Source organism: Lolium rigidum, chromosome 1 (genome assembly GCF_022539505.1).
Source record: "Lolium rigidum isolate FL_2022 chromosome 1, APGP_CSIRO_Lrig_0.1, whole genome shotgun sequence".
In the NCBI taxonomy this organism is placed as follows: Eukaryota; Viridiplantae; Streptophyta; class Magnoliopsida; order Poales; family Poaceae; genus Lolium; species Lolium rigidum.
In genome coordinates, this window is record NC_061508.1 from 15,391,689 (window position 1) to 15,409,818 (window position 18,130).

An 18,130-nucleotide genomic window follows, 5' to 3' on the forward strand; every position below is an offset into this window, starting at 1 on the left:
TATTTTTTTGAACAGAGGGGGACGCCGGAGGCGTCAAATTTCATTCAACTCATAAACAGTTTACAGCATGTAACACAGTTCCTTGTAGCATGTACAGCATGTAACACAGTTACTTGTAGCATGAGATTTTGAATAGCTAGAGCTACAGGACATCTTCCTAAAGCATGAGTTGAATTAGTACAACTGTTGATAGGCATAGACTGAGATTGCCTAATTGCCTGTTTTGCACAATCATGAGCAACACCGTTGAGATTTCTCTTGACATGATAAATCTTTGGTTGGAGTTCCCTTGATGCCATCTTGTAATGTGCTATCTGTTCCCTAAGTTCCCATGGGACCTGAGCGTCTGTGATTTTTGGTGATGCAGCTGCTCTTGCTAGAGTCAGGTTGTCAGTGAAGAAAGTGACCTGATGAGTTTGAAGCTGTTCTGCAATTCGAGCCGCTGGGAGAAGGGCCGATGCCTCCGCATGCAATGATGATGGAGCTTTTGTAGTCGAAGCCTGAATCATAATTGTTGCTACATTCTGTCCATGTTGGATTTGTCCATAAACTCCAATACATGTAGAGATTCTTCCTTGTGAACCTGGGGCTTTTTTTGTTTTCCATGCTGCGTCCGCAAAAAACTTGCTTCACTGTATGGCAAGATCAGACCTGATCGTTTCTCCCTGCTTGAAAGTCTCCTCTTGTTGTTGGCCTTCTCTTTTCTTCCATCTACTCTGGTTGACAGACATCGAGTTTTGCATCATATCTTCCGCTGCCAAATTATTAGAAGAATCCTCTAAAACATCCAACATCTCCAAATTTTGATGAATGGCATTAGCCATGTGATTGATCTGTTTTGGGTGACTCTTCTTTCTATTAAACAAGCAATCATTGCGGGCTTTCCAAATGCACCACATGAAGGTAAGAATATTTTCTATATTTGCATGTGGATGATTCATTTTTAATAGGCTATTAAGAACCTGTGTGATAGAGTTAGAGCTAGCAGTAATCGTATCAATTCTTAAATACCAGGGTTCGCTGAACCAAGCTGCTTTAGCAAAGCCACATAAGAAAAAGAGATGGAAATCATTCTCCTCTATCCCACACCTGCAACACAATTTGCTTATGTGCTTGCTATACTTACCTGCACGCGCACCTGTAGGTATTGCTTTTCGCAGCAATCTCCATCCAAAAGTTTGTACTCTGGGTGTTATTTTCTTGTTCCCCCAGATTTGATACAGAAGCTGCTTAGTAGAGGGATGCACTTGTCTTGGTCTTGGCTCACCATGGTCCTGCAAGTTTTCAAGGCAGGCCCTGTATGCACTCTTAGAGCTACATTTACCTGAAGGAGTTAGTTTCCAACATAAAAAATCTGCATCTTGAGAACAAATAATGGGAGTGTTTTTAATAGTGTGAGCCATAGGTTCCTGGAACAGAGTGTCTATGAGATTGTGATTCAGGCTTGTTGGTTAGGAACCCAAAGATCTTTTACCTGGACTGGATAGGAGAAGTTTGCCGGCTAAATTATTAGAGCATCATAGATTTGAGCCCAATCATCACACCATGGAGTGCTCCAAACAGAAATGTGGCCTATAGATATTTGGTAGAACGAATGGGCTTTAAGAATAGGAAGGATCTTGACAACCGAAGCCCAAAACGCTGATTTTGGAACATTTTCACTTGGGCGCCAAATCGAGGAGTCAGAAAAATATTTGGATTTCAAAACTGCATGAAGGAAATCATTAGGCTGGTCTGCGATTCTCCAAGCTGCCATGAGAATCAGGCCCTGGTTCATTGCTTGCAAGTTCCAGATACCAAGGCCACCTTCCTTTTTTGGAGAACAAATATCTTTCCAGGCTCTCAAGCAAAGGCTTCTAGAGTTCGATTCTTCTCTGATCCCCGTCCACCAAAAATTTCTAATGATAGATGTAAGCTTGGCGATGAACTTTTTGGTAAAAAGAATGTTAGACATGTAGTACACAGGTATTGAAGAGAACACAAATTTTATTAGCTCAAGTCTAGCAGCATGAGAGAGTTTATCGGCCTTGTAAGTTGAAAGCTTAGATTTAAACATGTCAAAAACAAAGTTGTAAGCAGCGGTTCTGTCCTTACCAGGGATAATGAGAGGATGTCCAAGGTGTTTGAAATTGTTTTCTATGTCTGGAACAGGGAAGATTTGTTTTATGGACTGACATGTGCTTGGAGAGACATGCTTGCTGAATATGATCCCAGATTTTGCCCAGTTTGGTGTTTGACCAGATTGCACACAAAAGCCCTGCAAGATATGCTTGATTCTAGTTGCTTCTTGGGTAGTAGCTTGCCCACATACTAAGAGATCATCTGCAAACAGTAGCGAGTGGATCAGGGGACAATTTGGTCCCAAAGTTATCCCTGCAAAATAGTTAGTAGACATGGCTTCCTGCAGTGCAATGGATAGTTCATTTATCGCAATGACAAATAAATAAGGGGATAAAGGACAACCTTGTCGAATACCTCTGTCTCCTCGAAACTTCGCAAATGGTTGACCATTAATAATAACAGAGAAAGTTGGCGAAGAGATACATACATAGATAAGATTGATAAAATGACTATGTGCTAGAGCCTTAACTATGAAATTCCACTCAACCCTATCAAAGGCTTTGGCCAGATCTATTTTAAGCATGAACGCTTTGTTTTTCCATGAGCTAAGAGCAAAAGAGTGGGTTATCTCCTGAGCAACGATGATATTATTGCTTATTCTTCTACCTTCAATGAAATCCTGCTGAGAGGGATGAACATAATCCGGCAAGTGAGGCTTAAGTCTATTTGCAATACATTTAGCAATAAGTTTATAAATAACGTTGCAAAGACTAATAGGTCTATAATCCGCCGGAACCAAAGGAACTAGCTTTTTTGGGATGAGAGTGATGTGCGTATCATTAATATGAGCTGGCATAATACCTATTTCGAAGAAATTTCTTACCAGTTGCATTACATCTTGCCCTATCCAATTCAAGGTAGCAATGTAAAACTCCACATTAAAACCATCTGGCCCGGCGATGCGTTTCTTTTCATCTCTTTGAGTGTTTCAAGGACTTCCATTTCATCCGGGATGGAGTATGTGTAGTCCTGGGAATCTTGTGGGAGTTGCGTGTGTAAGAAAGGCCTGCCATTGTTAATTTGAGTGGAAGAAAAAATTGATCTGAAATAGTTGACAAATGTATTGCTAATTCTGTCTGGCATGAACTGTATAACACCGTTTTCATCTTTCATGGAAACAATAGTATTTCTTCTTCTTCTTTTAATTATGGCTCGATGGAAAAAGGAAGTGTTTCTGTCTCCATCTTTGATCCACTGCTTTTTCGCTCTCTGCATATAGGAATCAGTTAGTTTCGTCATAACTTGTTCATATCTTTTTACCAAAGAAGCTTCCATGGCATTGTCTTGTTGATCTAGAGGCATCATTTGGATTTGTTGATTTGGCCCTCCAAATTATTTAGCTCCTGTTGCAACGGTTTCTTTTTCTTGCACCAAATCTTGAGAGAACCTGCAAGATGGTTAGTTCTATTGGAAAAAGATTTATTCTTAGAATCATTCCAAGCAGATTTAGCATGGTCCTGAAAATCTTGTTCTTTGAGCCACCAATTTTCAAACTTAAAACCCTTTTTAATTCTACGAACAGGGCCTTCAATGGAAAGAAGAATGGCAGCATGATCACTAAAGCTATGAATGAGAGGCATAATGTAAACATTTGATATGGAAAAAGCATCACACCATTCAGCATTCACTAAACATTTGTCCAATCTTTCAAAGGTGGGTTTCGAGGAAAAGCGTTTGTTAGTCCAAGTATAAGCTGGTCCACTAAAACCCAAGTCAAACAAACCACAATTTTTTACAAAAGAACGAAATGCATACATACGGGAACGATTAATATTAGGGGAACTCTTGTCTATATCATACAGAAGTTCATTCATGTCCCCTAAACAAAGCATGGGAAGGCTAGAGTTATCATACACAAAAGTAGCCACTTCGTTCCAGATCTGACTAGTTTGGCGATGATACGGATCACCATAGATACAGACTAAACCAAACTTTTGGTTACTAGAACTATTTACAGCAGTGGCAAGGATAATATAAAAACTAGAGGTATGCACAGTCACTTGTAGATCATCAGTCCACATCAGCCACAGCCCACCCGATCGTCTTCGAGAGGGCACTACAAAGCTATTAGACATGTTAAACCTAGTATTAAGATCGCTACTTCCGGTTTTCGAAGATTTGATTTCCGAAATAAATGTTACCTGAGGTTTCGCAGAGTTGATCATCCGGGCAAGATGCACCATCTTCTGACTGCCAAGGTTCTTGCCCATACCTTGGCAGTTCCATCCCAGTATATGTATCTAGAACTAAAAGAAGAAAGTCCACTTTTGGTCCTTGAATTCTAGTGAAAGTTCACTTTTGGTCCTAAAACTTCTGTCTGGTTTAAAATGAACCTTAAACTCTTAGAATCATTCACTTTTTAGTTCTTACCCCAATTGAGCTAGGCAAATATCTGCCATATGTGCCCAAAAACTCAAGGTAACGGTGCAAGGGTAGATAGACGAGACGATGTTGATAAGCAAACAAGGAGACCTTTGTGGCGCAACGCTTCACATGAATTATAAATGAGAGAATCAAGTGAGAGACTGGTTCAGGGACCCAAATGTTTCGTTGTTTTTTGCACTGTGACGTTTGGTTTAACATCTCAGCTAGTTTGGGCTTGATCTGGTTCTAAACCTGGTTCCCTATTTTTTCTTTCCACGCCAACAATTTGCTTAACTCAACTGTAAATGGATGAAAAATGAACTATTATGAGAGTTCAAGGTTCATTCTAGACTAAAAATAAATTTTGGGACTGAAAGTGAACTTTCCCAAGATCAAGGATGAGAATTGGACTTTCTTCGAACTAAAATATGTTTAGATACATCCATATTAGAGTTAATTAAAATGAACCTGATGGAGTATTATATTCTCATTCTAAAATATTATTTTCGTAAACTTCTAGAGTAATCTAGTTTTTTTGCCAATCAATACCACATATATTTATAGTAATAGATAATTCATGGTAGAGATATACGAGCAGTCTCTAACAATTATAAAATAAAGTCTAAAAGATACTAGATCTTCAAACTCTTTTTTTCCTCCATCACACAATCTTTTACTTTTGAAGGTAGCCAAAAATAAATACTAGACTAGAGATATGTAAATATGAATGAAGGTTCTCTCATGATTTTAATTTGAACCGCAATGCAAATGTTATGTGCACGCGCGTAGCTATTAAAGTAATCAATCAACATCGACAATAGTACCAACACTAGTATGCCAGGGAATAATAATTGGTCACCATGATCCTGGAGAGCCCATACTACGAGTACGAATCACCATTGTCGAGGTCATAGCGGCCGGGACAAAAACTGCGAGAATAATCCTCCTCGCGACAACCATGAGAAAAGATCCAGAATCGATCTAGCGAAGCAAGATCTAAAGACCCATACCTAGAGAATTGTAATTTTCCGACACCACCGTTGACGTCGGAAAGAAATCTCGTCGTCGAGCGAAAGGTTAAATATCACTTATTGCAGACGATGCCATCTCTACTGAGGAGAAACCAAAAAGAAGGCGGCTACTAAAATCCTAAGATAATCTACTGAAAACACCGCTTTTATTGAAACTCCACGCATAGATCGGGTTCCCAATTCCTCCCGACACCGGCGAAGCCGACCGGGCGGGGAACCCGATCTATGGAGGAAGCTGAAGTGGAGCGACTAGGTTTCGGAAGCGGCGGCTTTCTTTGTCGTGAGAGGAAAAACGATTAAGTTAGGATCGTGATTCTGTTTTTCTCAAGTAAGTTTGTTAGTTTAAACTAGGAAGAGAGTCTCTAACAGCAGGGCTAGGCTCGACTTTTTTTTTGGACAACATGCAACGTTAAATTAATGACGTTAGTAGCGGTAGATACAAGGTGCTGAACCAACCTATAACCAGTTCCACATCCAAACACAAGATCAAGCCAAAGGTTTGTACAAGAAAACCAGAGAGAGGGGGCTAAACGCATGCTAGGTCGACAACAACACGGAACACCAACGAACAACACCTGAGGAGATTAAGACACCGATAAGATTGTGCACAGCGCCACCACCGCCACTACTCTATGTCACTAAAGGGGGACCCCTATGCGTGGTCGACAAGAGACACCAGCGTCAGCGTGCTAGAGCTCACCAGGCTTGGCCACTTGGGCTCCAGTTTTACAGCCAACCCAAAAATCCAAAAGAAGGTGGAAAATTCTCGCAATAAAAAAGGTCTACTGATGTATTTTAAACTCCAAAAAAGAATAAATGAATATGCAATATTTAATTATTTCGGGCCGGCCTCAGTCTGGACTTGTTTAGTTTTGAAATTCGCAAAGCCTGGCTACAATCGGCCCGGCCCAAGTAGGCCGGCCGCCTCGCTCCCCCTGCCGGTGTGTGTAGGGCTTCCCTTCCCTTCCTTGGCCGCACCTCCTCCTCCTCCCGCGCTCTCCGGCCATCCGCCGCCCCCAACGCCCCGTGCTCAGCCCCGACGCTCCATACGAATCTCCTGCTCCCGCTGTTCGGTCCGCCCCTGCCATCGCCAAGAACCGCCGCCTGACTTCCCTCTCCGCCCCCCAGCCAATCAAGGTATTTTCCTTAGGTTTTGCTCTAGACCGCGCATATGCAGGTGATATGTTGTAGCATATATAGGTGTATGCTTGCGAGCTCGCGCATGGATGCAATGTTGCAGTTGAATTTGTGTACGGAACATTGCGCTCCATTGCATATACAGATAAAATCCGAGTATATGAATGGGGCAACGAGACGCATGCTAGATTTTCTAGACAGCGACCCGTATGGGGCCCCAGAATGTGCAATTTTCAGATACTGAGATACTATTATGCGGATTATTCTAGGCAGCACGTGGTGGTAAAGAGCGTGATGGAGGGAGGATGCGACACGGCGGCGGGAACGGCGATGGAGGTGGAAGCGGAGGCGAGCCAGCTTTCAGCAGGGTTCTCCGGTTCCCTGACCCCGAACCCTGCAGGTAGCAGCGTCGCCTCCTCGACGACGAGGCGGCTCGGCCTCAGGAACAGCATCCAGACCAACTTCGGCGACGACTACGTCTTCCAGATCGCTTCTTGGTACACATGATGATCCCCTTTCCCACTTCGATTGAACTAACTTTAGGTTACAAATTCTATTTCGGTATAAATGGAGTTAGACAGTTTCTGAATCGGCGATCGACATGCCATGTTTTCTCCACTTTCCCCAGTATGATTGACTTAACTTTAGGCTGCAAATTTCACCGCGGTTAAAATGATTAGATTTTTTTTGAATGGGTAAATCCATCCATGTGCTTTATTTTGACTAGTCATTAGACTAGAATGCTGCAACTCTAGTCCGGCTTCTATCGTTTTTCTTTCCCATTGTTCGTACATGAATATTGCATACATCTCGTGACAAGCCAGGAGATCTCGACGCTCGCGGTTTCCTTGTCGACAAACGCACTGAAGTTCTATTCTCCAGCAACCGGGCAGTATATGGGGGAATGCACAGGACATACAGGAACTATCCATGAAATTTCCTTTTCAACTCCGTCGTCACCACAAGTAATATGCTCTTGTTCTGCTGATGGAACCATCAGAGCTTGGGACACAAGAAGCTTCAAGCAGGTTTTCTTTTCTAGTACCCCCTGATTGTTGAATATTTATGTTGGCTATAAATTAGTATCATGTGAATATGCATACTTGCAAAAGTTGTACAAACGAGATCACATGTACATAGTTTTTCAATATTATATGTATTCCAAGTCATAAGAATGTTTGTTAGTTTCTGTGCTGTTAGTTGTTTACTCTCGTGAAGTTGTGAGGCATTAATCTTGTGATGCTTGGTTTGGATCGTGTTTGGTATTAATCTTGTGATGCTATTATATTACTTGAGTTTTTCTCTGTTCCTTGGACAATTGGATAAATATTATTTTGTTAAGAGCATGAAACGACATGATGTAAAGTACAACCTGGACAGTGTCTTTGTTATTAATACTATAAATCCTTTAAATTTAGAAGACATTGTTCAATTCTAGACTACTGCTCCTATAAACTTTTTCCGCATTAACATAGAAATATCCGCAATGCAGAGTGTTTATTTATATTGTGATTAGTTTTTGTGTACTTCTGCTACTGGACATAATCAAGCAGCTATTCACTAGGTCTTCATGGATTTTTTGACATTTCATTCACTGGCATGCTTTTGGTCTATTACATTCAGTGTACTACTCATATAACTAGGTCTTCAGCAATTTGCAAATTACTACGGTGGGATTTAATATGTCTGTTTCTCTAAATTGGAACTTTACTGATCTATGACTGTCTGCCAGATATCTTTGCTAAATGGCGGTGCCTCTCGCGAAATGTTTAGCTTTTCCTTTGGTGGATCAAGTGGTAACCTACTTGCTTCTGGTTCTAATTCCCAGGTAATGAGTATCGTTGTCTTACAGATTAGAGTTGTATCTGTTAACAGCTTAAATTCTTCTCATATCCACCTTGTACTTGCACCGACTCTGGCCACTTTATAGCTGTGCAGAATGGTTACTCCCACCCCTGCAAATGGGGGTTGGGCTTTAGCAAACATTTGACTATCAGGGCATTAGATTTCGTGCAATAATCTGGAGACGATGATTGTTTTAGTTCATTTACATGTTTGTTAGAGCAAAAAAGACAAAGATTTCAAGAGGTTTTTCATGTTAAATCTCATTCAAGTTACTCGACTGTAGGTTCTGCTGTGGGATTGGAGAAGTTCAAAACAGCTAGCCTGCTTAGAGGATTCCCACATGGATGATGTAACACAGGTACACATTACTGTATGGAGTTTTACATGTTCTCCACTAAGACAAAGCCTAACTCGCATACTGCCATTACTTAATTGCCATCTGTACATTTCCCACTCAGGAGGCATGTAACCTAAACCTTCTATCTTTTCAATGAAATGAAACGCAAAGGTTTTTTGCGTTTTCTCGAAAAAAAAATTCCCACTCTTGTGCTCATATTATGCAATTTAGCTCCACTTAAGTGGCAAATGGGAAAAATTCCAATCATTCGTCGTTGAACTTTATTTCATATTCCAGTTCATTTTTTTTTACTGTAATTTACTCTCAAGCCAGGAACCTTTCATGCATGCTTGTGTGGAATAATGCTATTTTATCGGGAAACTTTTGGTTCATCTCAGAAACTGTATATGCATTATCCATAGGGCACTGCTGGTAGTGGAGAGCGCCACACTGAACCTTTCAATATGGAACCTGAGTTACCTCACATACTCCGAAAAGCTTGACCCCAGCTTAAGTAATTTGACAAACAATCATGGTCTTGATTAACAGAACAATTTGTGTGAGAAAAAAAATCTTCTGTATAAAGTTTATAAATAAAATTGGTTCCAGCGTTACTTCTTGAGACTTGTAATCTTTGTAGTTCTGTTTGATATTATGTCTCCTTGCACCTACTGTTATTTGATGCCTATTTTTTTTGGTAAATTAATTGTTGGAAAACTGATGGGCTCAGATATCCTTAAGGCTCTGTTTGGATGTTTGTATTGGGAAACATGGCATTATATTGGCTTGAATGTCAATATCTCAAGATATTGATATTGAGATTGAATATCAATATTTCTGTTCGGATGTTCTGATATTTGAAACCCAAACTTGATATTGAGGTTGAATGGCAAAACTTGTTTGGATGGTGAAAGTGACGAATTGCATTTGCATGAGAGTGTGACCATTATACTGAATATATTTAAATAATTCTATCTTATATATCAATAAGAATAATAAAAAATAAAAGGTAGATTCCAATATTACAACATTCTTCAATTTTCTGTGAGCTAAAGGATGCATGCATATGATTCAACATTCATCAATACTACAGAAAATCTGCATATCGACCACGGCTCTGTACATACCAAAAAGTTAAAATTGTCATATACGTGCTCTGTCCCACAACCTTCCCCTGGGCAGAGGTCCGTCTCAACAAATGAATCAAATCCACCTCAAGAGATGCATCAAAGCAACCACCGCCTGTAGGACAGAGAAAGAATAGAGTGGACAGAGATGTCGTACAGGGGATTCACCATCGTACCTTGAACAATCAGCGGCAGGAGGTCGGGGATCCGGCCGGGGAGAAAATTGGAATCCGGTGGCGTGCGGGGTGCTTCTTGAGGTCAACAGACCTGCCGGGGAGCGGCGACATCTCGGTTGGTCGTCGTCGTGTTCCTCTATTCGGTTGTGAGGACGCCCATTCCTGCAGTGGGGGAAAACGGGTGAGTGGTAGAGGTGGGGGCGCCGAGGGACGGAAGGAGGACAGAGTCGGCGGTGTCCTGCCTCGCCGGAGGCGAAGGAGGAGGGTGAGTGGTGGCAGCAGGAGACTCCCTGCGTGGGTGCTCTCGAGGGTTTCAGCTAGCAAGGAGATAGAACGAGGGAGCGAGCGAGGAGGAAAACGTTTCGTGTTCCGAATAACTCACGATGTCGAGCTCCAGACCAGTACATTCGCGAGGGAGCTGCCTAGGCCAAAAAAACTCCACCACAATATTTGGCCCGAATGCACAGCCCTTCAATGCCTAGGCCACCCAAACGCTTGGAATTCGGGATATTCGGGCCTGTACAATGCCAATATCCAATACCAGGCCCGAATGCAAACATTCAAACACATTCTAAAGGCTATCTGAATGTGACAATACTAAGCAAGTTTGTCAATTATTTCGTGCATACGGATATCGTTTACAGTAATTATGATGGCAGTTAGTGTTCTCACATACTTTTGTTTTCTTGACTAGTTGATGAGATTACTGTCCTAAATATTCATGCTTATGTATTGACTTCATATCAACTACTTGATATTTATCCACTACAATTTTTTGATTGGGTGATTACTAGTCATTGTTGTGATGATTTTTCACTCTTTTCGGACAGGTTCGATTTGCACCAAATCAACAAAGTAAACTCGTTTCTGCGGCAATTGATGGATTAGTATGCGTCTTTGACACTGATGGTGATATCGATGAGGACAATGATTTACTATCGGTATGTGGTAGTTGTCTTTAAATACTTAGGGAACATTTTTTGTCTATTTGTTGAAGGTTATCAGTTTAATATGTTGTTAACTTGAGTACTAGGTTTGCTAACTTGAGTACTAGGTTTGCTTACAACATTATGCTCATTAAGATTTTTTTACATAATGATTCTCCCTAAAGTTACCACATTATGTCTATCAATTTTTTGTTGATGGGCTTTCTATATTTTTTGATGTTCCCTAGGTTATGAATGTGGAGACTTCTGTTGCTAAGGTGGGTTTTTATGGAAATATGTATCAGAAGCTTTGGTGTTTGACACATATTGAAACATTAAGGTAATTTCTTTCCACATGATGCTGCAAATGATTCTGTTAAATTATTCAGTTCGCAGAATAATAATAACAACCAAATCTGCCTTTTAGCCTTTCCAAACTGGGACAGAGATCCAAAAAGTATTTGGAAAAGGTAACGGAGAAGTATTTACCAGGAAAAGACACGAAAACATAAGTTTTGTTTCTGGTGCAAACGGAAACTAAATTGAAATTGCTGAAACTCCCTAATTTGGAATTTACGTACTGTAGAGGCTAGGCTTGAGGCAGGCACTAGACCTGTACCCATGTAACAGAACAAAGAACGATGGAGAGGGGAGATATAGGATTTGGCCCAGGCTGTGTGTTACGAGAGAAGATACAAATACATGGCCGTGGGAATTTGACCTGTCCAGCAATGAGGATGTATTTTGAAAATTAAATAGGTGAAAACTCATGGTCTACATTGCTGTTATTGGTTGTACATGATCATGGTGGCCCTTTTGTTCTGACAAATATCCGGTCAGCATTCGGTTCCGATAGTATTTCTGTTCGTTTTTTGTAGCCAGAGCTTCTGAATTAATGTCCGTTTCTGGTGAAAAGTCCAGAATCAAAAAAGGTAGAGCCTGGTTCTGACCGGTTCTGTTTCATGTTCACCATTATTATTACGACATTCTATCTAACTTGTTTGACATAACAAGCACACAGGTCTATAATTATGATGTTTGCTATTTAATTACCACAGCACTTGGGACTGGAATGACGGGACTAGAGAATTGAATGTAGAGGATGCTCGTTCATTGGCCACTAATAAGTGGAACCTTGACCATGTGAGTATCCAAGACTGCTTAACCTATCTTGCACATTCTGTGCTCCTGTTTTCTCTTGATAGTTTTCACTGCACAGCAGCATTAAGAAGTTCCAATACTTGTTTTTAATGTATGCCAGGTGGACTATTTCGTTGACTGTCACTACTCTCTCCCTGATGACCGGTTATGGGTGATCGGTGGCACAAATGCCGGGACACTGGGTTACTTCCCTGTAAAAACTGATCCTGCAGGAGGAGCAATTGATTCGGCGGAGGCTGTCCTTGAAGGAGGCCATACTGGAGTTGTCAGGACCATCTACCCAGCTGGAAGCAGTCTCGAGAGGCTTGGCCAGCACAGGGGTATCTTTGGGTGGACAGGAGGCGAAGATGGTCGACTGTGTTGCTGGCGCTCTGACGATATCGTGGAGACAAAGAAGTCTTGGATCTCTAGTACGCTCGTATCACGGGTGGAGAAGCGAACCAAAGGCCGACATCAGCCCTACTAACCTTCCAAAATGTCCGATCTCTATCTAAAATCCGAAACCTGTTGTCCCCAGACCGTAACTGGAGACCATGAATGACATGTGGAAAATAGTCCGCAACTGAGGAACAAAGCCCCTCAAGTAATCCCTGTAATCTAAAAGCATGTGGTGAATTTTCAATCCTGTAGTAAGAAAACCTGGTCGGAGGCGAACTCATCCATGTGAGATTTTTTGTGTTTAGAAGGGAAGCAATAGTGCCTGAGCTCATTTTGCGTGCCAACTGTTGCTGCTGTTTAGCATTTCACTGTCGCTTGTTGTATTATTGCTATTTCGTAAGAACTGTGTGGTCTATTATTATAAATGTGATGTTGGTACTCGCGACGATCTTTTTGACTTGGCGACTTTTGTTTCATGGGGTAGTGCTACTTCGTCTTGTACTATCGTACTGTCTTTGGACTAGCCCGGTGTGGAGGAGTTCAAACTGTGCTTGTTGTTCGCAACGAGTAGTTGTCGTCTTGTAATTAAAATTCTACCTTCTATAAAAAAAATGGTGTGTCTTCAGCGTACTCTCGAAACAAGAAGATCAAAACCACCAATCACCACCACTGCTGATCTACCTACACCTGTGATACGTTGATTTCTACGTTAGCCACGACTGCATCATTAACAAGTGTGGAAGAAATATCGACTGCGGTTTCGTTCCCATGGCATGAACATCACTTCGAATTGTGAGACACCATCAATCAGCTGTAAATCGTCCTCTTCTTTCTTCCCGTTCTTAATCCTCATGTCAAACTTAAGTAGGAGATCGCTTAGGCCCAGCCATTTCGATGAGATAGCCCAGTAAAATTCTTATTATTTTGGTACTGCTCGTAGCAACACATTAATTAATTCTTTGTCACATGTACTCTAGAAACATCATACCTCGTAAAATAGCATAATACAAAAGCAATTTTCAGTCTATTGCAACGACCCCAACCACCTAGGCTTGCATGCTTATTCACGCCACCGCCAAACCACCTCATATTATCGGCATATCTTTCTTTATTATCGCTGGTTTCACCATCTTCTTTTACGGCCATCCTCTCATCCTTGGTGCAACAAACTTTTGCTTTGGTCTGACAATTATCCTTGTCATCGTATCTCACCCCTATCACACGTCCAACATCACCCCTGCATTGTCATATACTCATATGTGTCGTCTCACGGGGTACATATACAATGCTAGCAACTCATAAACCCTAACTCCGGTGTAACATCAGCGTCACAATATCATCACATTAGAGAATCACAAGGAAGATAAAGACGGATTCCTTCTCTCGGGAGCATGGGCAGAGCTATGTGGGTACAAATGTACACCCATTAATTTTGGCAAAAGGCTTGGATTACATGTGTCTAGAGCATTGTAGATAAAATCAATGAGGAAATCCAAGTATAATTCGATGTTCAGGGTGGTATGTACACACATTGAGTGGATGCTAGCTCCACCGCTGCTCGGGAGTAGTGTGCAAATGGGTTGTCGATATTCGGTTGCGATGCATGCTTGTTAGTGTGTAAATGGGTTGTCGACACACAACCATGTAGTACAAACTGTGTGGTGCCATCTTTAGTAACATTGCATCTTTCTTTCGACAAGAGTCTGCATACTTGAGTAATACACCCAAAAACTTGTAGTTCATGCCATCCATGTTCAGTGTCTATCATGCTCTGATCTCTTGGTGTTGCTTAAATAAAGAAAGAAAAAAAGATCCTGAATAGAGTAAGGAAACTGCTTGGCAATTGCAAATGCAACTTGGCTTGGACGAAACTCTGCTTGCTCAGCCGAGGTTTCTGGATCCTTCACGTAGCCTCCTAGTCCACGTGGGCCCACCGTCAGTCACCGCGTACTCGGTCTTATATATATACTATAGAAAAAACAAAACAAAACAAAATCGCGAGAAAAATCGAAAGAAATCGAAACCTCTTCCTTCCTTGAGTTTGGAATTCCCCATCCGTCGCCGTCGGCTAGCTAGGTCTCCACCGATCGCCATGTCTTCGTCCTCGTCGGCCCTGCCGCCGCCGCCGCCGCCGCCGCCACAGCGCTACTACTGCCACCAGTGCGACTGCGCCGTCCCCATCCCCGCCCCTGCCTCCCCCGACGACGACGTCTTCTGCCCGCTCTGCGCCGGTGGATTCGTCGAGGAGCTCCTCGACCAAAACCCTAGCTCCCCACCGCCGCCGCCGCCGCCTTCGCAGTCACCCTTCTTCCCCTTGTCCAGCTTCCTCGACCTCCGCCACCCCAGCGACCTCGCGGGCGTCCTCGGGCCCCCATCCCCGTCCGCGCCCCGCGCCTCCGCCTCCGCCTCCGCCGCCCAGTTCGACGTCACCGACTTCCTCCACGGCCACCTCGGCGGCATCCTCTCCGGCGGGGCCACCATCCAGATCGTCCTCGAGGGCTCCTCCTTCCCCGCCGGAGCAGTCTTCGGCGGCGGCGGCGCCGGGGGGCTCAACCTCGGCGACTACTTCATGGGATCCGGCCTCGAGCAGCTCATCCAGCAGCTGGCCGAGAACGACCCCAACCGCTACGGCACCCCGCCCACCGCCAAGGCCGCCGTCGCCGCGCTCCCCGACGTCGCCGTCTCCGCTGACATGATGGCTGCCGACGGGGGCGCCCAGTGCGCCGTCTGCATGGACGACTTCGAGCTCGGCGCTGCTGCCAAGCAGCTCCCCTGCAACCACGTCTTCCACAAGGACTGCATCCTCCCCTGGCTCGAACTGCACAGCTCCTGCCCTGTCTGCCGTCACGAGCTGCCCACCGACGACCCCGGCTATGACAACCGCCAGGCCTCTGCCGCTCCTGCCGCTGTGGCGCCGGCATCCCCTGGTGCCCCTTCGCCGAGGGTGATGGAGAGAAGGTTCAGGATATCGCTGCCTTGGCCTCTCAGGGCCGCGTTCGGTGGACATGCCGCCGATAGCGGCGATCCAGGCAGCCAGGACGCCGCCGATGGTTCTGGAGACAACAACGATGCACATCGCTCCTACGATGATCTCGACTGAAGTGCTTGCAAGAAAGAGGGGAACCGAGGGATGACGAGGTATTACCTCGCAATTCCATTATTAGGATATTTCATTATTAGGGATGATTGCCATCACCATGTGTCGCTGATTCAGTTGAGAAAATACCTTGTATGGCTTTCTCTTGTTAACAATTATTGTTTGATCAAGCTTGAGTTTAGTATCCTCAATTTAGATTCTACTATTTACCTACTAGTTTAATTAAGAACTGGAGAGTGATGGTTGTCAAGGGGAACTGTTAATTTGGTCTAGACGATGCTAAATGTTTGTTTCTGTCTGTCGTCCATGCTAGTCAGACCATAGGAAAATGTCTATTATGCGCTCATCCTGCAGTTGAAGTTTTGATTTAACCGTGTAGGCTGGCCAATGACATGTGTAAAATGTCTAGCTGTATGATTAGGCTGTCTTTATCTAGCTGTTATAGAAGCATGCAAGGGAAAAAGTTTTATAGTGCGGAGAAATGTGTACCAATGCATTTGTTGATCAGGATGTTTGTTATTCTTCTCTTGTTGATTGTTTGGTTCAAGCTTACATGCCCCTCTTCAGGTAGACAGCATTGAACTGTATAGGCCTGTTTGAAAGGAATGCCTGGCTTGATCTGGATGTTAGGGCCACAGTGACATCTATCAATAGTGATACTGCATTTGCTATAATTATATGGGATGCTATTTGACTATTTTTAGGTTCAATATAAACAAAACAAAAAACAAGTAATTTTTATATGTTCTTACTATGACGCAGTAGGTTTTTAAATCCTCCACACAAGAAAATGTCATCTATTCATCTGAAAAAACAAACATCTGTTTGGAATAAGATGTTTGGGGGTTATTGGATGGCTATGATGTGATATAGTTATAGTATGATATAACGTCTGAGGTTCTGAGCATGGAAATACATTGATTTCACCCAATTTTAAGTTTGCACTTCACCATCCAATGTCCATGCACTTGGGTTGTTGCTTGATTAACTCTGGTTAGTCCATGCTTTTAAAAGGGTCAGGTTGTTGGAACCCAAGAAGAAGTTGTGAACTTCACTAATTCAGCATCACGCCACTGAATACAATCTGCACGGAGTTCAGCGATTTCACCTCTTTCTAGCGGGCCATGATATATAGTTACCATGTTCTGATTTTGCTTCTTAAAAACAACCGTGTTATGTATTGCTGGATGTTGCTTGTCTTTCGCGCATCGCTACATTTGTTATATCTGTGCATTGCATTGCAGTCCAAATTTGAGGAATAGAAGCTGACGAGTGGTGTTTGTTGTTGTGTACTTCAGGGCTGCTGCCAGGAAGAAGTGGCCGATGTCTGGATGAAATAGGAGTCGACCTGAAAGGAAGACAAGACTTTGTTGTTGGATGCTTTTTGGTGTCACTGTCGTCTGTTCCCCTCTTGTGTGTAGAGAAGAACTAGAGAGATTCTTTTGTTGCATCTTCCTTCCTGCTTTGGTGGGCTGATGACTGTACTGGAAGCTCATTTCTGTTATTGCCAAGGAAGTGCCAACCCTGAAACCTATATATATACATGCACTGAAGTATGAATCAATGTCTGCATATGAAAATTGTTATACTGCTTTTAGCGATTGCGAATACAAACAGAGTCTATAGTAGGTGCCCAGATGCAGTTTTTTTTTAGCTTAATGAAGTGTTCTTCTGCTTGTTGTTTCAATGTGGTGATTCCTGTCCACCCATCGACACAGGCACAACGGATACATGCACACCGTTTAACTAGGTCCACTGCGTCAATGTAGTCTATGTGGCACTACCTTTTTGTTTCAGCTCGTCTTGAGTCATTTGATTTGATTTGATTATATTATTTTCTATTTCATCAAATTTCGAATGTTTACATGTAATTTACAACCTACATGCATGTATTTTACAATGCATACACCTGTAAATTACATGTATATATGTGTTAACGATCGTGTAAATGGGATGTAATTTGTGTCACATAAGAAATGATACTCCTACAAAAAAAAGTAAGCGGCCCAAAAATATTCAAAATGAAGAATAATCGGCTGTTAAATGGCAAAACCGCAAAAGCCTAAAAGTCATCCTATTTTCGAAAGACTGTGAGTGAAACCAAGTTTTGCAAGTAAGCTATATATAAAATAAGTTTCGTGAGAAATCAATGAAGGGGGTGTAGCTCATATGGTAGAGCGCTCGCTTCGCATGCGAGAGGCACGGGGTTCGATTCCCCGCACCTCCATTTTTCATATATACTATATTTTTTTTTCTGAGTTCTGACACGAGGAGATAAATATCTTCTTAAAAATTCATCTCTGGCATATATTTTTGACAACACTAAATCGAATTAACTTTTATATAGGGAAAGGTATCATGGATATTTTTTAGATTCACAGGGAGACATCTCCCCGGTTCCATTTCCAGATAAAATGAAACCACAATGTC

General features: G+C 42.6%; 2 protein-coding genes and 1 non-coding gene across 3 annotated transcripts; all 3 read left to right on the plus strand.

Moving 5' to 3' along the window:
• Positions 1 to 6,538: 6,538 nt before the first annotated feature.
• On the plus strand, positions 6,539 to 12,934 carry LOC124667932 (WD repeat-containing protein GTS1-like). The gene is made up of 9 exons (XM_047205160.1): positions 6,539 to 6,653; positions 6,923 to 7,150; positions 7,474 to 7,681; positions 8,386 to 8,481; positions 8,782 to 8,856; positions 10,969 to 11,079; positions 11,313 to 11,404; positions 12,123 to 12,207; positions 12,326 to 12,934. Exons 2-9 carry the CDS (start codon positions 6,948 to 6,950, stop codon positions 12,689 to 12,691), a joined length of 1,236 nt encoding a protein of 411 aa, XP_047061116.1. The 5' UTR covers positions 6,539 to 6,653; positions 6,923 to 6,947; the 3' UTR covers positions 12,692 to 12,934.
• A 1,791-nt stretch (positions 12,935 to 14,725) lies between these two features.
• On the plus strand, positions 14,726 to 17,297 carry LOC124704507 (E3 ubiquitin-protein ligase RING1-like; the record flags this gene model as incomplete). Its single annotated transcript, XM_047236775.1, has 2 exons — positions 14,726 to 15,741; positions 16,999 to 17,297. A coding segment is annotated over one exon (978 nt), but the record flags the coding sequence as incomplete, so codon positions are not given.
• Positions 17,298 to 17,854: 557 nt separating this feature from the next.
• Positions 17,855 to 17,927, plus strand: TRNAA-CGC. Its single transcript has one exon. It is a non-coding gene; the product is annotated as a tRNA-Ala (tRNA).
• Positions 17,928 to 18,130: the final 203 nt, after the last annotated feature.